Source organism: Madurella fahalii (genome assembly GCF_045866475.1).
Source record: "Madurella fahalii IFM 68171 DNA, scaffold_3, whole genome shotgun sequence".
Lineage (NCBI taxonomy): Eukaryota > Fungi > Ascomycota > Sordariomycetes > Sordariales > Madurella > Madurella fahalii.
Genome location: NW_027263973.1, coordinates 1439847 through 1456311, shown reverse-complemented (window position 1 = coordinate 1456311; position 16465 = coordinate 1439847). Strand labels below are relative to the sequence as shown.

Sequence of the window (16465 nt, the reverse complement as noted above, 5' to 3'; positions counted from 1 at the left end):
GCACGGCGCGACACGCAGCGCCATCGCAGCCCACCCCAGCTCGCCGATCGACGAGGGGCCCGCCCGACGACGGGCCGACGCCGATATGGCGCTCCTCCGGCAGACGTGGACGCTGACGCTAAAGAATTGGCTGATTGTGCTGGGGCGCCATAGCATTGCGACCGTGTTCCGCGCATTTGTCCTGCCTATCATCATCATCGCCTTTCTCAGCTTCTCGCGGAACCTGTTTGTGCCCGCCGCTAATTTCGGCATCAGCTCTCCGCACCCTATCCGCTCCCTGTCCGACGCCCTACAAATAGCGCGCGGGAGCGGCCGTGAAACCGTCGTGTTGGTGCACAGTGGCTTTACCGGCGGCGAGATTGAGCGCGTTATCGACGAGCTCGCGACGACGGTGAGAGCCGCGGGAAGCAATGCGACCATTCTGGCCTCCGAGGCTGATCTGCCCTACGTCTGCCGGGCGTCGCTCCGCGGTGTCACGTCCTGCTACGGCGCCGTCATCTTCCGCGGTTCCCCGAGCGAGGGCAATGGCGGTTTGTGGAATTACACGCTACGCGCTGACGGCGCGTTGGGCGTCGGCCGCATCAATGTCGACATCGACACCAACGATGCCCAGGTCTACATGCTCCCTCTACAACATGCCGTGAACATGGCCATCTCCCGCAATAACGACGGGACCAACGGCCCTATGGCCTTGCCCGGTACCATCGACCAGTACCCCTTTACCTCGGAAACGCCCGAGGAGCGCGCCGATCGGATCCGCGTCATGTTCCAAGACGTCCTCACCAACGCCCTTGGCGTCACCTTCCTCCTCGGCCTCATCGGCACCGTCTATCACATGACGGGCTTCATTGCGACGGAGCGCGAGACTGGCATGTCGACGTTGATCGAGGCCATGATGACCACCGGCAGCCGCTGGCAACCCCAGGCCGCCCGCCTCCTGTCGTACCACTTCTCCTTCTCGATTCTGTATCTCCCGGGCTGGGCTGTGTGCTCCCTGATCCTGTGGGGCGGTGTCTGGGCCAAAACGAATCCCGTCGTTGTCTTGCTGTATTTCATCCTCGCCGGATTGGCCCTGAGCTCCATGTCGATCCTCGGCGCCGCCTTCTTCAAGAAGTCGCAGCTGAGTGGCGTGTCGGTTACCATCTTGTACATTCTTCTAGCCGTCATCGCTCAGGTTGTGACTTCGCCCAACACGGGCACCGTCGTTGCTCTGAGTCTCTTGTTCGCGCCCTGCAACTTTACCTACTTTGTGACGCTGCTCTCCCGCTGGGAGAAAGAGCAGTGGCCCACCGACCTTCTCGCGGCGCCACCGAATAGCCCGTGGAGTATGCCGGGCATCGTTTTCTTCATCTTCCTCGCCGGCCAGACCATCATCTACCCGGTCCTCGGTGCCCTGGTCGAGAGATGGCTGCACGGCACGACATCGAGCGGCCGCAACATTGTCATGAGCGAGAACCGCGGAGACCTCGACCCCGACTGCGCCGTGCAGCTCGACGAGTTCACCAAGATCTACGAGCCCGGCATCGTCCGCCGCATGTTTTCCTTCATCTCGAAGCCGAGGGACCCCGTGGTGGCCGTCAACAAGCTCAACCTCGCCGCAAGCCGCGGCCAGATCCTCGCTCTCCTAGGCGCGAATGGTAGCGGTAAGAGTACTACGCTCGACACCATCGCTGGCATCAACAAGGCCACGAGCGGCAGGATCACGATTGACGGCACTGGCGGCCTAGGCATCGCCCCGCAAAAGAACGTGCTCTGGGACGAGCTGACGGTCGAGGAGCACATCCGCATCTTCAACAAGCTTAAATCGCCGGGCAACCACGCCACCAAGGACGAGATCCGCCAGCTCGTCGTGTCCATCGACCTCGAGAAGAAGATCAAGGCTAAGTCGAGCACGCTGTCGGGCGGTCAGAAGCGCAAGCTGCAGCTCGGGATGATGCTCACGGGCGGCAGTGCCGTCTGCTGCGTCGACGAGGTTTCGAGCGGCCTGGACCCACTGAGCCGGAGGAAGATCTGGGACATCTTGCTGGCGGAGCGCGGCCGGCGCACCATCATCCTGACGACGCACTTCCTCGACGAGGCGGACCTGTTGGCAGACTACATCGCCGTCATGTCCAAGGGCAACCTCCGGGCCAAGGGCACGTCGGTCGAGCTCAAGGACCGGCTGGGCGGCGGCTACAGGATCCACGTCAACAGCGTCAAGCTGATCCCGTTGCTTCCCGAGATTGCGGGCGTCACCAAGAAGGCGACGCATGAGGAGGCTGCGTACATTGCGTCTACGTCCGGCCTGGCGGCCATGGTGATCAAGGAGCTTGAGGCTGCTGGTATTACGGATTATCGCTTCTCTGGGCCGACCATTGAGGATGTGTTCCTGCAGCTCGCCGAGGAGGTCAAGGATGATGGGGGCGCGGATATTGACCAGCGCGGCGTCCTCAGCTCGGCTGACGAGGAGAAGTCGGCTATCAACGTCCCCGGCGTCAAGGAGGAGAAGGGCGGCCTCCAACTTCTGTCCGGACAGCGCGTGGGCTTCTTGCGGCAGACGTGGGTGCTCTTCCTCAAGCGGTGCGTCATCTTCAAGGGGAACTGGTTCCCATCGCTGGCGGCTTTCGCGATTCCCGTCGCGGCAGCCGGTTTGGTCATGTTGTTCGTCAGGGACCAGGACGCGGCTGGATGTAGCCCGGCTGAGCAGTCATCGCGTCGGGAGGCGGTCAACCTCTTTGACGGCGAATTCGACCTGTTCATGGTCGGCGGTCCGGCGGAAAGGCTCTCGCAAGAGACGCTCATACGCCTCTTCGCGCCCATCTTTCTCGGGTCGCAGGGCGGCGGTGGCCTTGCCGCCAGGGCTATTAGCAGCCCGACCGACTTCTTCAGGAATCTGACCATTGTCGACTCGTTTGACGAGTTCACCAATGCCGTTGTACAGTACCGCAAGAACATCACGCCCGCCGCCATCTGGCTTGGTGACGACTCGTCAAGCCCAATGCTCGCCTACAAGGGCAACGGTCTCGAGATACTGAACGCTTGGTTCGGTCAGTGGGTCATGGATATGCTCCTGACCAACACGACCATCGCGTCGACCTATGTCATCTTTGACACACCCTTCAACCCCGAAATGGGTAACTCGCTGCAAGTGCTGGTATATGTCGGTCTTGCGCTCTGCGCTTACCCGGCCTTTTTCTCGCTGTACCCAAATCTGGAGCGGCGCCGCAACGTCCGCGGCCTGCAGTACTCGAACGGCGTGCGGCCGTTCCCGCTGTGGCTTGCCTACACGAGCTTTGACTTTGTCATTGTCCTGGCCGGAACCGCGATTAGCATCGCTCTGTTCGCCGGTCTGGCGCCCAACGTGTGGTATCATGTCGGGTACGTCTTCTTGATCTTCCTGCTGCACGGCCTGGCGTCGATCCTCCTCGCGTACAACATCTCTCTTTTCAGCGCCAACCAGCTGTCGGCCTACGCGTTTACCGCCGCCGGCCAGGTCATTCTGCTGCTAATCTACCTGATCGCCTACATTTGCGTCATCGCGTATGCGCCCGTCCACCGGACCGACAGCCTGCTACTTATCGTGCACTTTGTCATCTCGGCGCTGGCTCCCATCGTCTCGGTCTGCCGCGCGCTGTTCGTCGCGCTGAACCTCTTCGCCACCTCGTGCGACGACGACCAGCTCGCCACGAACCCAGCCGGCATGGTGCGCTACGGTGGGCCCATCGTATACCTGATCGCCCAGATCATCGTCCTGTTCGTCATCCTGGTCTGGGCCGACGGCGGAAGCGCGGGCTTCTCGCTCCGCCGGATGTTCTCCCGCTCCTCTCCATCAAGCCCCACGTCGACCGATGACGAACGAGCTGCCATCTCGGACGAAGAAGTTGCCAACGAGCTCGTCCGCGTCAAGACCTCGGCCAGCACGCCCGGCAACCCGACGACCGACGGCCTCCGCGTCATCAACCTCACCAAATCCTTCGGCCCCAACACGGCCGTCGACAACGTCACCTTTGGTGTCCCACACGGCGAGGTCTTTGCCCTCCTCGGCCCGAACGGCGCGGGCAAGTCCACCACCATCAGCGTCATCCGCGGTGACATCAAGCCGTCGGGCGGTGCCAGCGGCGGCGACGTCTTCGTTGAGGACGCCAGCGTGACGCGCAACCTCGCGGCGGCGCGCTCGCACCTGGGCGTCTGCCCGCAGTTCGACGCCGTGGATCAGATGACGGTCGAGGAGCACCTCCGGTTCTACGCGCGCGTCCGCGGGATCCCCGACGTGGGGTACAACGTCGACGCCGTGATCCGCGCCGTGGGCCTGCAGGCCTTCCGCACGCGCCAGGCCCACGCCCTCTCGGGCGGCAACAAGCGCAAGCTGTCGCTGGCCATCGCCCTCATGGGCAACCCGTCCGTCGTCCTGCTCGACGAGCCCTCCAGCGGGCTCGACGCCGCCGCCAAGCGCATCATGTGGCGCACCCTGGCCTCCACCGTGCCCGGCCGCAGCATCCTGCTCACCACGCACAGCATGGAGGAGGCGGACGCGCTGGCCGGGCGGGCGGGGATCCTCGCCAAGAGGATGCTGGCCATGGGCGGCGTCGACCAGCTCCGGCAGCGCTTCGGAGACCGCCTGTACGTGCACCTCGTGTGCAAGGGCGCGCCCAGGACGCGGGAGGAGGACGTGCTGCGGGTCAGGGGGTGGATTGCCGACGTGTTTGGCGCGCGCGCCGACGTCGAGGAGAAGACGTACCACGGCCAGATGAGGTTCAGCATCCCTACCACCGACATGCTCGCTACCACTGCCGCGCCGAGCAAGAACGCGGGCGCCGACGAGATCACCTCGGCGGCGGCTGGGATGGGCGCTTCCGCGTCGTCGTTGTCGTCGTCGTCGGCGATTGGCAAGCTGGTCGTACTGCTCGAGGAGAACCGCGAGTTCTTGGGCGTCGAGCACTACAGCGTCAGTCCTACGACGCTGGATCAGGTGTTCTTGACGGTTGTGGGACAGCATAATGTCAAGGAGGAGGGATATGAGACGAGAGAGGGGAAGAAGAAGAGGTGGTGGAGGATGGGGAGGTGATTTGTTTTGCTTTTTTTGTTGTTTTTATACCTTATGCGGATGAGGGAGTTCAAAAGAGGGGTCGGCTGGTTTGGATAGCATCCATCAGTTGAGTGACGACCCTGACGGGTGATTTGTTTTTCCTAACATCCTTTATTTATGTATTATTTTTCTTTATTCTGAGCCTTCGGGATCGCGAGTATAGAGCTTTTATAGAGCCTTACCGTTGGTTAGATCAGGTCACAACGTGGCAGGGTAGTCTCGATTTTATTTTATTTTCTTTCTTTCTAGTTATTTATCTCTAGAATAAGATACATGACATTTTCTAGTTGTAGCACCGTGTAATATGCACCGTGATTGTACTGATAGTAGAAGGAACGCCTTTAACCTGCGGTACTCCACTACGTCGACTTCCCCTCATCCGCTTGAGCTGTGCCAACCTGTGTAACTCCCACCTGTGAACTGATCTGGGGTATCCTCAATGCAACGCTATCTTCTCAAGCTTGTATACCCTGAAACTATACGCCTGCAATGCCCTCCCATGAACTCATAACATGATCACGCCTTCTCGTTCTCCAAGCTTCTCCTCGACTCTCTCACCTCTCTCAGCTCCTCCCCAAGCCTGGCAATCAACCTCTCCAAAATCCACTCAGCCTCCTCCTGCGTCCCCATCAACGGACTTCTGCTCCCGACCCAGCTCCACGCGTGCGGCCCCCCTTCTGCCCCGGCCTGCCCATCCACAGGGTTAGCGCCCGCGCCGTTCCCCTCGCGCAGCTTATCCGCCCTCTTCCCCTTGACGTGCGGGTTCGCCTTGCGGTGCCTATCCGCGTCGGCCTCGTCCTCGCCGATCAGCCTGAGATACCAGGCCCATTCGTGGAACGAGTACTTCCGCGGGGGTTTGTGCTTGAGGTGGCGCATGATGCGGCTGATCTCGTCGATGAGCGTGATGTGGTAGTCTGGTTTGGCGGAGGGGATTGGGGCGGGGAACTGGCGCCACGGGGTGGAACGCGCGCGGGAGCGGTGTTTGGGACGGGTGGTTCTGGTGCTGGCGCCGGTGGTTGCGTCGGCGGCGTTGGCTTCGACTTGTTTAGTGTGGGCTTCTTCGTCCTTCTCGCTCGGGGCGTGTTTGAGTTTGGTTGATGCTGCTGCTGATCGGGTGCTGCCTTCGGCTTCCAGGTCCGCTTCGTCTTGGTGGACGGTGTCTTGGATGTCGTTTTCGTTGCCGCTCGAGGGGTCGATACCTTGGGTATCCCCGAGGAAGCCTGCCGGGGTTTGCTTGATCTCCTCTTGGAAGAGGATGCCGCAGGACAGTGTCCGCAGCAAAAGCTTCAAGTCTTTCTTGAAGCCATGCTCGCCGGGCAAAATGGTGACTGTGGCTATCAGGTCGGTTGCTTCGCGGATGCCTTTGACGACGGTACCCCCCGCGTTGGAGATCAAGACGGTCATGGTGGGTAAGGCTAGCAAAGCCCAAAATACCCAGAACGACTTGCCCGCGTTTGACACGGGCGTCGTGTCCCCGTAGCCAATAGTGGTCAAGCTGACAAAGGCAAAGTAGAAGCCGTCAAAGTACGTCCACCCTTGATACTTCTCCTCGCACTCCTGGAACACTTTAGCACCGGCTAGCCAGAGGACAAGCCATGTGCTCGTCGAGACAGCCATGGCAATCCAACGCCGCCGTCGAGCAGCGACCTCTTGGATCTTGCGCATCAGCTTGAACTCTTGTTCTCTCCGCTCAAATTCGGTCAGTACCGAGTCGGCCGGAATAGGCGCCAAGGTAGATCCAGTGTCCTTGATGGGTACGAGGACGCCGTCGTTGCCCTTCAGCGTCAGTGTCCGCAACATCCTGCGTCGCTTCTTCTCTAGTATTCGAGCATCAAGCCGGCGTCTGCCGCGGTCGACGACCAAGCTGCGGATGGAGCCGATGACGAGACCGAGGCTGATAATGCCGATCAAAGCATAAGGAATCAGCAGGGCTCTCCCAAGGGTTGTGGTGGGGTAAAGGTCGCCGAAACCGACAGTGAAGAGGGTCACGGTCGCCCAGTACACTCCGTCGAGGTAGTTCCACCCCTCGATGCTCTTGAATATTAGGGCTCCAAGTAGCAAGTAGAAGAGAAGCATGATAGTCTGTAGCATCAGGGTCCGCTGGCTCGGCGTAAGCACAAAGTCCTTGGGATAACGGCCTAGCTGGGCACCCATGTAGGTGACCACCATGAGGGAGGCGACGAAGAAGTAGAGAACGGCCGCGTACACGCCGTAGTAAAAGGCCTGGGACCAAATGAACTCGTCGGCCGGTTCGATAACCAAGGGGCCGGAAGCGGTCGCGGTAAGGGCCACGAGGCAGACAGACGAGATGTACCAGCCGAGAATGGTGACTGGCTGGGCAATGGCGAACCTGAGCCTCCTGGTCATGTTTAGGAGCAGCGCGAGGTTAGCTACGATGGCGATGGCTAGCTGAATAGCGTTGACGATCGTCAGCCAGGGCGGATCGTCCAGGAAGGGTGCCGATTCAACGTCAGTCCCCGGTGGCAAGCTCTGCCTCCATGGTCTTACGAGCGCGCATATACTGAAAGCAGACGCAACAGGTCCTAGAGTGCCTGCTATCATGGGGAACGCAGACGAAGCAAACCACCACCGACTTGTTTGTGCCGAAGTCAGCGGATCCCATATCCGACAGGAGGTAGCGGTGTTTGCAAGACTCACCTCGGGTCAAGATGGGCATGCTCATGCCGTAAAGGCTCGGGCGGCTTTGTGCCATCTGGCTCAGCGGCACGAATGTGTTTATCGATGCACTCGCCGCTTGCGTCGTTCATTTTGGCCGCAATAAATCTCGCATTTCCATGAGCCTTAGTTTCCGTGTCATTGAGCTCTTAAGCCAGACGCATCCGCCGGTCTGCTCCAGTTCACGTCGGGGTCATATGCCTCCGCCCAAGAGAGCCGATCGAATAACAAGAGATCCAATGGGAGAATGACGGACCAGTTGATCCCCAGGACAGTGGGAACAGGGGCTTTTTGTGTCTACCGTAGTATAACCCTGCTGAAGGGCGCTAAACTCCAGGTGCTAAAGCGCCGAACAAAGCAGGGCAGATCTTATCCAGAAACGCGTTGTGATTGGTGGGGTTGCGTCACAAGCCGCGCATGCAGTTACCAGGATCCATCCTTATTTGTTTGACGAGGCGTCTTTCATTCACCACTTGGAACTTCATTCAGAGTGTCTGGATAGCCAATCAACGGCCATCATATCCGGCTGGTCAGAAGTGGAGAATGACAGAGATGCGGTGACCGTTCATCTCTCTTGGTTCGTGTACACTTGGTCGTCTCGGAAAACAGGAGCCATATCATGTTGAAATGGCTCAACCTATCAAGAGCATGGTGCGCCACTCGACCTGGAAAAGTTCAGTTGCGGCTGTTCAGCACTCGTTACTCGACTGAATACGTCCGCGTGCCATGTGCATCTTCCGGCGAGATAACAGTGAGGTGAGACTTCCACGCAGCCTAACCGCTTCAACTCACCTCTTGTCTGACTCGACGCAGCCTGCACAACGTCTCTCAGCATCACCCAACCGCTCCTTTGGCGATATTCATCCCACCCTTCTCCCAGGCTGGGCCTGAACCTACCGTCCCTCTGCCGTCATGCCTCTTAGACCATCCGACAGCCGTCATCAACTACAGATGGCAACCCCACAGCGAGCATGACAGGCCAGACATTCCCCTCCGATGGCCGACCCCCATCCATGACGTCCTCTTCGGCTACTCATGGCTCTCATCCAATCTTGGCATCACCAATGATGAATCCGCCAATCCCCGCTCCGCCTACATCTACGGTTCCTACCTGGGCGCGAGCCTAGCCGCCGGCCTCGCCCTGACCGAGTCCCACCTACCTGACCCCTCCCGCCGCATGACTATCCGCGGCCTAGTAGCCCACAACGGCATCTACAACTGGACCATGTTCCTCCCAGACCACCCTATCCACAAGACACCGAAACCCACCTCTAAAGCCGCCCGCCGGGCCAAGCGGCGGCGGGGCCTGCTCCTTCCCCTCGGCATCTTCAACGAAGCCTCCAGGATCGAGCCTGAAGACGACGAAAGCGGCCCCTTCGCCCTCCTCCAACACCAAACCCCCTTCCTCTTCTCCTCCCCGGCAGACCTCTTCGACCCGTTCGCCTCGGCCTGCCTCTTCTTCCACTCGCCCAACCTTCACGTTCCAGACGACTTCACCACCCCGCTCTCCGCATCCTCCTCAACGCTCTCTCCAGAATGGGCCCAAGCCATCGACATCATGTCTTCCTTCTCCTCTTCCTCCTCCTCTTCAGCACCACCCAGTAGCACTCCCGAAAGCGAAACCGACGAGACGGCCGACGCCCTCCTCGCCAAAGCCGCCCAGCGCGCCAAGCAGCAGAAGCCGCCGCGCAAAGGCTACTTCCGGTTCCCCCCGCGGCAGTCGACCCTCCGCCTGCCCGAGACGCTGCTCCTCTACGACGACGACGGCGGGTTCGACGCCGCCGCGGCGGCGCGCAACGGCAACGGCAAGGGGGGCGGCAACAGCTTCAAGCTTCAGGCGACCGAGCTGGCGTCAGTGATGCGCCGCAGCCTGGGCATGGTCGAGTTCAAGCAGCGGATGGCGGACGGCGGGGAGGACGAGTTTGCCGATCTGGAGGTGCAGGCCCGGGAGGCCGAGAGGAGGGTGCAGCTTGCTGAGGTGGGAGGGTCGGCGGATATGGAAAGGGGGTTGTTGGGGCTGGATGAGGAGGGGGAGGAGGTGGTGGCGGAGTGGTTGAGGGATAGGATTGACGAGGAGAGGATGTAGGCGAGGGGTAGGATGGAGTGTGTTGTTTAGTTATACATCTATTGATCTTTTGCATCCCTGCCGCGCTCTCTATCGAGAGACCAAGGAAATCCCGACACCAACCCACTTCCACAATCCCACAACTATCCTCTCTCATATATTTGGCGTGTAACCGGGCTGACTGGGGGTTCTGTCTCCAGAGTTAATCATCTAGAAAGTCGGAACGCTATGATGATTCTCGGCCAGCCCCGTCCCAGGTTTAACGCTGTTATCCGATGACCCCCGCCCAATACCAGACGCACTTTGCCGCCGCCAAAGCAGGTAAGCGACCCCGGCAACGGCGATGAGGACCAGAATTCCCAGCCCAAGCCCCACACCAAGCCCAATGTTGCGCCAGCAGGCAAGGATGCGCTGCACGTCTGCCAACACCATACCTCCAGTGGCGGCGTGGGCGCCATGATGCCCAGGCAGACTGGGAGAGACTTGGCTGGGGAATAAAATGCTGGGCTGGCGCTTGATTTGCTTGATATGCAGCAAAGAAGAGGAGGGAGCCTGCCTCATTTGCGATGGTGACTGGCGAACTGCTCAGGAATCTGGTGCCAGGGCAGGCTGCGAGGCGCCCGCTGATCTACTGTGGTAGATCCTAGGAAAACATACAGCCCATAGACAGAAAGTTCTACATTCTGAAGGCCAACACATGTGAGAATCACCCACCTCGGTGCGGCTGTGCTGTCCTCAACCGCGTTCGAATCAAACCGCAATCCGCTTGATGGGGACGATTATGTACGAATGGGGTGTGTATGTCTGACGGACTGCCCGTTCTCATGGGGACACTCAACATAGAAGTGGGTCCTCTTGAAACTCCGGCTTTTCCGCTGGCAACCACTCAAGAGTCAGATACTGCAAGATCTGGCAAAGCTGGATGATGGAAAACCACTTCCGTCGATAAACCCAAACAATCTTATCCAGCTTCAGCAACGGTCCGTTCACGGTGTCCGTAAATTCTGTCGCAAACCGCCACTGCTTTAGTGTTGGGCTTTAACACCCCACAAAGTACGTCACAGCTGCCAGATGCGGGGAACTCGGAGAGAGAGCAACCAAAGAAAGTGCAGAGTTGCTTAATAAACAGAGAGTAACCCTGAGCGATTAAGTCGTATTAGGTTGCTGAATGCATTTGACAAACCGCACACCGCAGCCCAAACGCAGGCCGTTATATTGTCATCCTCTCTCGCTGCTCTCTTTGCTCGTCCTGATCCTGGCGATCCTCTTCTCGAGCCCCTCCATCCTACCCCGCGTCAGTCTCATCGCAGGCCATCTCACTCGCCGCCAGACCTCCCTCTCCTTCCCCGCCATGACCACCATCTACGCCAAGGAGCTCGAAGTGGCCCAGCTGGCCGTGCAGCGCGCCGTGCTGCTGACCAAGCGCGTCTTCCACGAGAAGGCCAAGGGGACCGTCTCCAAGGACGACAAGTCGCCCGTGACCATCGGCGACTTTGGCGCGCAGGCCCTCATCATCAGTGCGCTCAGGGCCAACTTCCCGCACGACGAGATCGTCGCCGAGGAGGAGTCGGCCCAGCTGCGCACCGACTCAGCCCTGCGCGAGCAGATTTGGGAGCTGGTCCGGAGCACCAAGCTCGACGACGTTGCCGCCGAGGGCCTGCTCGGCGGCAGCATTCCCGATGCCGACGTCATGCTGGACCTGCTCGACCAGGGCCAGAGCAAGGGCGGCGCCCGCGGCAGGATATGGACGATTGACCCCATCGACGGCACAAAGGGCTTCCTGCGGGGTGGGCAGTACGCCGTGTGCCTGGGGCTGCTGGAGGACGGGGATGTCAAGGTGGGCGTGCTCGGGTGCCCGAACCTGCCGGTCGACGACTCCGCTCCCCTTACGGCCGACATCGGCGCCAATCAGACGGATGACGAGGGGCGCGGCGTCCTCTTCTCGGCCGTGGTTGGCCAGGGGGCCACGAGCAGGCCGCTCTCTAAGGGAGGTCTGCTGGAGGGCAAGAAGATCTCGATGAAGCCCCTCACCGAGATGTCGAACGCGAGCTTCTGCGAGAGCGTCGAGGCCGGCCACTCGAACCAGTCCGAGGCTGCGCAGATCGCGCAGAAGCTGGGCATCACGAAGCCCAGCGTCCGGATGGACTCGCAGGCCAAGTACGGCTCCATCGCCCGGGGTGCTGGCGATATCTATCTCCGCCTCCCGACATCCAAGACCTACCAGGAGAAGATCTGGGACCACGCAGCGGGTGACTTGATTGTCCGCGAAGCAGGGGGCCAGGTCACCGATACCAAGGGAGCCCGACTTGACTTTAGCGTCGGCAGAACGCTGGCGAGCAACAGCGGCGTGATTGCAGCGCCCAAGGCGGTCCATGGGCAGGTTCTCGAGGTTGTTCAGCAGGTCCTTGGGCTGAAATAGACACGCCCCGCTGGGGAAACGCCCGATAATATACATATTCATGGCACGGGCGCAGCCACAAGGGCACGCCGTGACAAAAAAATACTACTGCTAGATGTACAACGGCACACCCATAGCGCCTCTATTTGATCTTCTTCTGCTTCAGCTTGATCGTCTCGTCATTGATGAAGATGCCCTTGCCCTTGTATGGCTCCGGTACCCTCCACTTGCGGATATTGGCGGCGAATTGCATGATCTGGTGCTTGTCCGTGCCCTCGAGGAGCAGCCTCGTGGGCTGTGGGGCGCTGGCCTTCATGCCCTTGGGAAGGCCCATCTCGACCGGGTGCGAGAAACCCAGCTTCAGGCAGACAAACTGCTGCCCGGGGTATTCTTCCTGTGCCGGGCGCGGCTCGACCGTAGCTCTGAAACCAATACCAACCAGTCGTAGGACGGCCGTGTGTCCTTCTGATACGCCCATAATGTGATTGTTGAGGTACGACCATGTGGTTCCTGCGGAGAATCTCATGTCAGCCGTTTGGGAATACCAACTAGACTCTCGTTGGTTTACGACGGCGCCGTACCCCACATCTCTCTCTGGTGCCTTTCCTCCCGGTCCTTGACGCTCATCTTCACTCTCCTCGCCGCCACGTCATGGTCGATGTTCATGTAGTCGGGTATCTCGAGGTTAAGCGTCCCTGTAAAGAGATCAGTCAGCCTCCCCCGTCCTCAATCCCGCCCCTCAACAACCATCACCTACCCAAAGGTCCTGTCACTGTCACTGTCCTCTTTGGGATCCGCCGCCAGTCGGTCATGTCCTTCTTTACATACGGCTCGCTGATCGTGAGCTCCACGCCCGGCGGGATGGAGATGGGCGTCCTCCCGAGCTTGGAGGGCCGGTATGTCGTCGCCGAGAAGTTTCGCCGGCACGCAGCAACGGGTGTCGTCGTCTGGAAGGCTGGCACGAGGAAGCTCGGCAATGTGACCGTTGAGGAGGGAGAGGCGGATGCAAGTGCCCTCTCAAGGGCTCGCCTCCCTGTTCTTGGTGCGAACATCGTGAGCAATTGCGCAGCGGACCTGCGGATTCGCGACGCGCGGAGGTCGGGTCTGGATGTGATTGCTGCTGCTTCACTCCGTCAAAAAAGTCGGCCGTTCGCAGAGCAGCGATTGATTGGTTCATTTGTGGGTCCACTTTCTTAGTCAGCCTATCAAGGGTCGCATGGTTTCATTCACAACCCTGAACGCACCTGGCACTAAAACACCACGGGTGCAATATCACGAAGTAGAGTCTCTCCCAGCGTGAGGGTTTGAATGCCTTCATTTCTGCATAATTACTACCAGGGCTTCTTCTTTATACAACAAGGCTTTTTGCTGGTTCTGTGAAAGACAGCTAATGAACTCCCCGTAACTCAGTAGCAAACAACTTCACGCACAGTCATGCAAAACAGCATCTCATCTTATTGATGGTTCTGGTCCAGAGTTCCGAATAAGAATCAGCCCTTTTTTGATCTCCAAATTGGCACTTGAATCTCTGTGACTCGCTAAGAATTCAGATGAAACTCCAGTCAACTCCTGCGCACCCGTCATTTCCCACCGATGGTCCTGCAACTACTTCGGCGGTTCGATTTTTTTTCAGTAGTCCGGTTAGGAGAGCTGCGACACCATATTTGCTGCACGACACAACCATCTCCAAATTCTCGCCGCCAACGCGGTTTTGTCTCCGCAGTGCGAGAGGCTCTTTCCTATACTATCACGATGACCGTGATGTCGTCCACTTCCCACGCTTGCGCCTTCCATTTTACTCTTCAATAACCGCGAGGTCGGCGATCGCCATTCTGCTTTTCATCACACCCACCACCTTCCGAGTATTAAATCTCTTGACTGCAACACTCGACGCTCTCTTCTCTCACTCTTCATCTTTCCCGCCAACACAACCTTAGTCGCACATCGCTCAGCATCCCCAACCCGCCATGACAAATATGCAGGCCCACATACTCGTCCTGGCCCTTCTGGTGCAATGCATCTACGGTTTCTCTTGGGTTACCGGCAGGAGGACTGCTGCGGAGTGTCAGTTGAGTCCCCCCCCCAGAACAAGACCGCGCTAATACCGTTAAGCAGTTGCGCCAAACTCGGACAAGCCCTCCGGACTCTTGCAAGAATCCCGCCTGCCAAATATCTTTGCCGTCGCTCTCAGCGAGCTACAAGAACTCGAGTCGGAGCCCCTCTGCCATCGCGTAGCCGCCCGGCTCTTGGTGAACAACTGCCAGCTGGTCGACGGCAAGGACGAAGCTACGATCCTCACCGACAGCGGTCAGCAGGTCCGGGACTTTGTCGACTCGTACGCCGCTAGCCTGGCAATTTGCGACCTTGAGCGAGGCAGTTTCAAGATACCGGCCGAGTGCGCGAAATTCCGCGAGCCCTCGCTCAGCCAGATTGCCATCAGGAGTGAGCCCCAGTTGCATGTGAGCCCAAGAGAGATCGGGCTCTGTCTCTCAGCACTTGCGGCATCGGACGCAGCGTGGAGTACTTGGGTTAGCTACCGTCACAAGGCGCTGCGGTTCTGCGAGGCTGCCCGAGCAGATAACGAAAAAGGTGGGTGCCCCGTCGGTTTGCTCCCGGGTTATAACTGACCGTATCACAGCTCAAAACATTCTGCTTTATCAGCGACTTACACGAGTCATTGCGCAACTGACTGATGGCGTCGAAGCCGAGCTGCAGAAACGGATGGATGAACTCGACAACCGTGCGAGGCAGTCGGTCGAGAAACTTGAGCAACTGGCGCCACGGATCGATCAGTTGAAGGACAAGATCACCAAAGCAGTAAGCTATCTATCGCACGATCTGGATTTTGCGATGAGAAGGTCTTCCGAATCGGTCCACGATGGTTTACAACATGCCGAAAACCTGCAGCGTCTCCTGGGCGTCTTGCTCACAAACGTCCTTGAGAGCAACTCTCAACTGGCCTTTGCCCATGAGCAGTCGCTCCAGCGAGCATCGAAGAGAGCTGAAGATGACATGGGAGCCTTGATGGCGGTGGTCTCGACAGCCATTGCGTCTTCCAACTCTCTGCAGCAGCAAATAGTGAGTCATCCCTGGACGATCCTTATACGTGGCTCTATACCGCTAACGCGTCCCAAGCACCTGTCGAGCAATTATGCCGCGATGCTCGCGCAACGCCAAGACACTCTTGAGCACGGAATGGACCGGCTGCTAACGACCACCGAGACACTGTCCACCAAACTCGACGATCACTCTAGCATGCTCAAGCAGGCGAGCAATATCACAAACGAGATCCTGGACGCGCTCGAAGATACAGCTGCTGCCGCATCATCGCTAAACCAGTCCTTCTTCACTACGGTCACGACGCAGAGCTGGTGGCCGTTTATCGTCTTCCCTGCCGCCTGTCTCGTCCTGGGTTCTTACGGGCTGCCGCCTTCCATCTTTCGGAATCTTGGCCTGTTGGCGCTGGGCGAGGCAATCGGCTTCACCGTCTCCTTTTACGAGAGGATCACAAGCCAGTTATTCTCATTTCCGGTAGAGATCATCTCCAACAATACTGCATCCTCACTCTGATGATACGATCCATTATCACTTATTTCATTCCGACTCTTCCTGGTGTAGGGGTGGGGTTTATTGGAGTGAGTTGGGGAATCTGGGAGGATTCCTAGGCAAGACGGGATCTTGGGACGTTACTTAGGCCAGATACAACATAGACGCACGTCTTCTGCCGGCTTGCAAAGAATGACCTCTGTACCTATGCTATGATTCTTGGTAGTGACTGTTGGCCAGTAGCTGATCAGGCTCAGCGTCTTGCGGTAGATTCAAGGCCGTCGATCTTCACCGGTGAGTTCAATGTAGGAATGTTGCTTGATCTTTAAGAAGTCCCAAATGTTGCTGTGCGGTCACCAGAGCACCGCGCTGTTCTCGGCTGTCCATTTAACCTCGTATCAACTACCCTACGGAGATGGCAAAGACGGGCTCGCAGGCCCGTACTCTTGCTGCCAGCGGCCGGAGTGAGGCTGTGGCAAACTGAAACCATGTGTGCAAACAAGGCAACCACCTGGTTGACAAGCAGCAGTAGCAACATCCTGTTCTTGGCTGGGGCTTGTGTCTCGTCTTATGACTGAACTTGGCCGTCGGCCTGTGCGTGGGGTCGGGACCGGGCCGGGAGGTTATGCTATGCCAACATGCTGTTGGCTGGTCTGAACTGGCTGTCCAAGGCAGACGCGTTGTCTGGCGTCAACCCTTGGAACATGGTCGATCA

General features: G+C 58.8%; 6 protein-coding genes across 6 annotated transcripts; 4 read left to right on the top strand and 2 right to left on the bottom strand.

Annotated features, from left to right (window-relative positions):
* Nucleotides 1–85: 85 nt before the first annotated feature.
* MFIFM68171_05910 (Retinal-specific ATP-binding cassette transporter) lies at nt 86–5044 on the top strand (the record flags this gene model as incomplete). The annotated part of the gene is made up of 1 exon (XM_071061330.1): nt 86–5044. The coding sequence occupies one exon, from the start codon at nt 86–88 to the stop codon at nt 5042–5044; it is 4959 nt and encodes a 1652-aa protein (XP_070917431.1).
* Nucleotides 5045–5581: 537 nt separating this feature from the next.
* MFIFM68171_05909 (uncharacterized protein) lies at nt 5582–7833 on the bottom strand (the record flags this gene model as incomplete). The annotated part of the gene is made up of 2 exons (XM_071061329.1): nt 5582–7658; nt 7724–7833. 2 exons carry the CDS (start codon nt 7831–7833, stop codon nt 5582–5584), a joined length of 2187 nt encoding a protein of 728 aa, XP_070917430.1.
* Nucleotides 7834–8360: 527 nt separating this feature from the next.
* Nucleotides 8361–9827, top strand: MFIFM68171_05908 (uncharacterized protein; the record flags this gene model as incomplete). Its single annotated transcript, XM_071061328.1, has 2 exons — nt 8361–8497; nt 8555–9827. The coding sequence occupies 2 exons, from the start codon at nt 8361–8363 to the stop codon at nt 9825–9827; spliced, it is 1410 nt and encodes a 469-aa protein (XP_070917429.1).
* Nucleotides 9828–11157: 1330 nt separating this feature from the next.
* On the top strand, nt 11158–12225 carry MET22 (3'(2'),5'-bisphosphate nucleotidase; the record flags this gene model as incomplete). Its single annotated transcript, XM_071061327.1, has 1 exon — nt 11158–12225. One exon carries the CDS (start codon nt 11158–11160, stop codon nt 12223–12225), a length of 1068 nt encoding a protein of 355 aa, XP_070917428.1.
* Nucleotides 12226–12346: 121 nt separating this feature from the next.
* Nucleotides 12347–13256, bottom strand: MRPL6 (mitochondrial 54S ribosomal protein uL6m; the record flags this gene model as incomplete). Its single annotated transcript, XM_071061326.1, has 3 exons — nt 12347–12714; nt 12786–12899; nt 12962–13256. The coding sequence occupies 3 exons, from the start codon at nt 13254–13256 to the stop codon at nt 12347–12349; spliced, it is 777 nt and encodes a 258-aa protein (XP_070917427.1).
* A 924-nt stretch (nt 13257–14180) lies between these two features.
* On the top strand, nt 14181–15774 carry MFIFM68171_05905 (uncharacterized protein; the record flags this gene model as incomplete). The annotated part of the gene is made up of 4 exons (XM_071061325.1): nt 14181–14268; nt 14320–14793; nt 14843–15282; nt 15340–15774. 4 exons carry the CDS (start codon nt 14181–14183, stop codon nt 15772–15774), a joined length of 1437 nt encoding a protein of 478 aa, XP_070917426.1.
* Between the last annotated feature and the right edge of the window lie 691 nt (nt 15775–16465).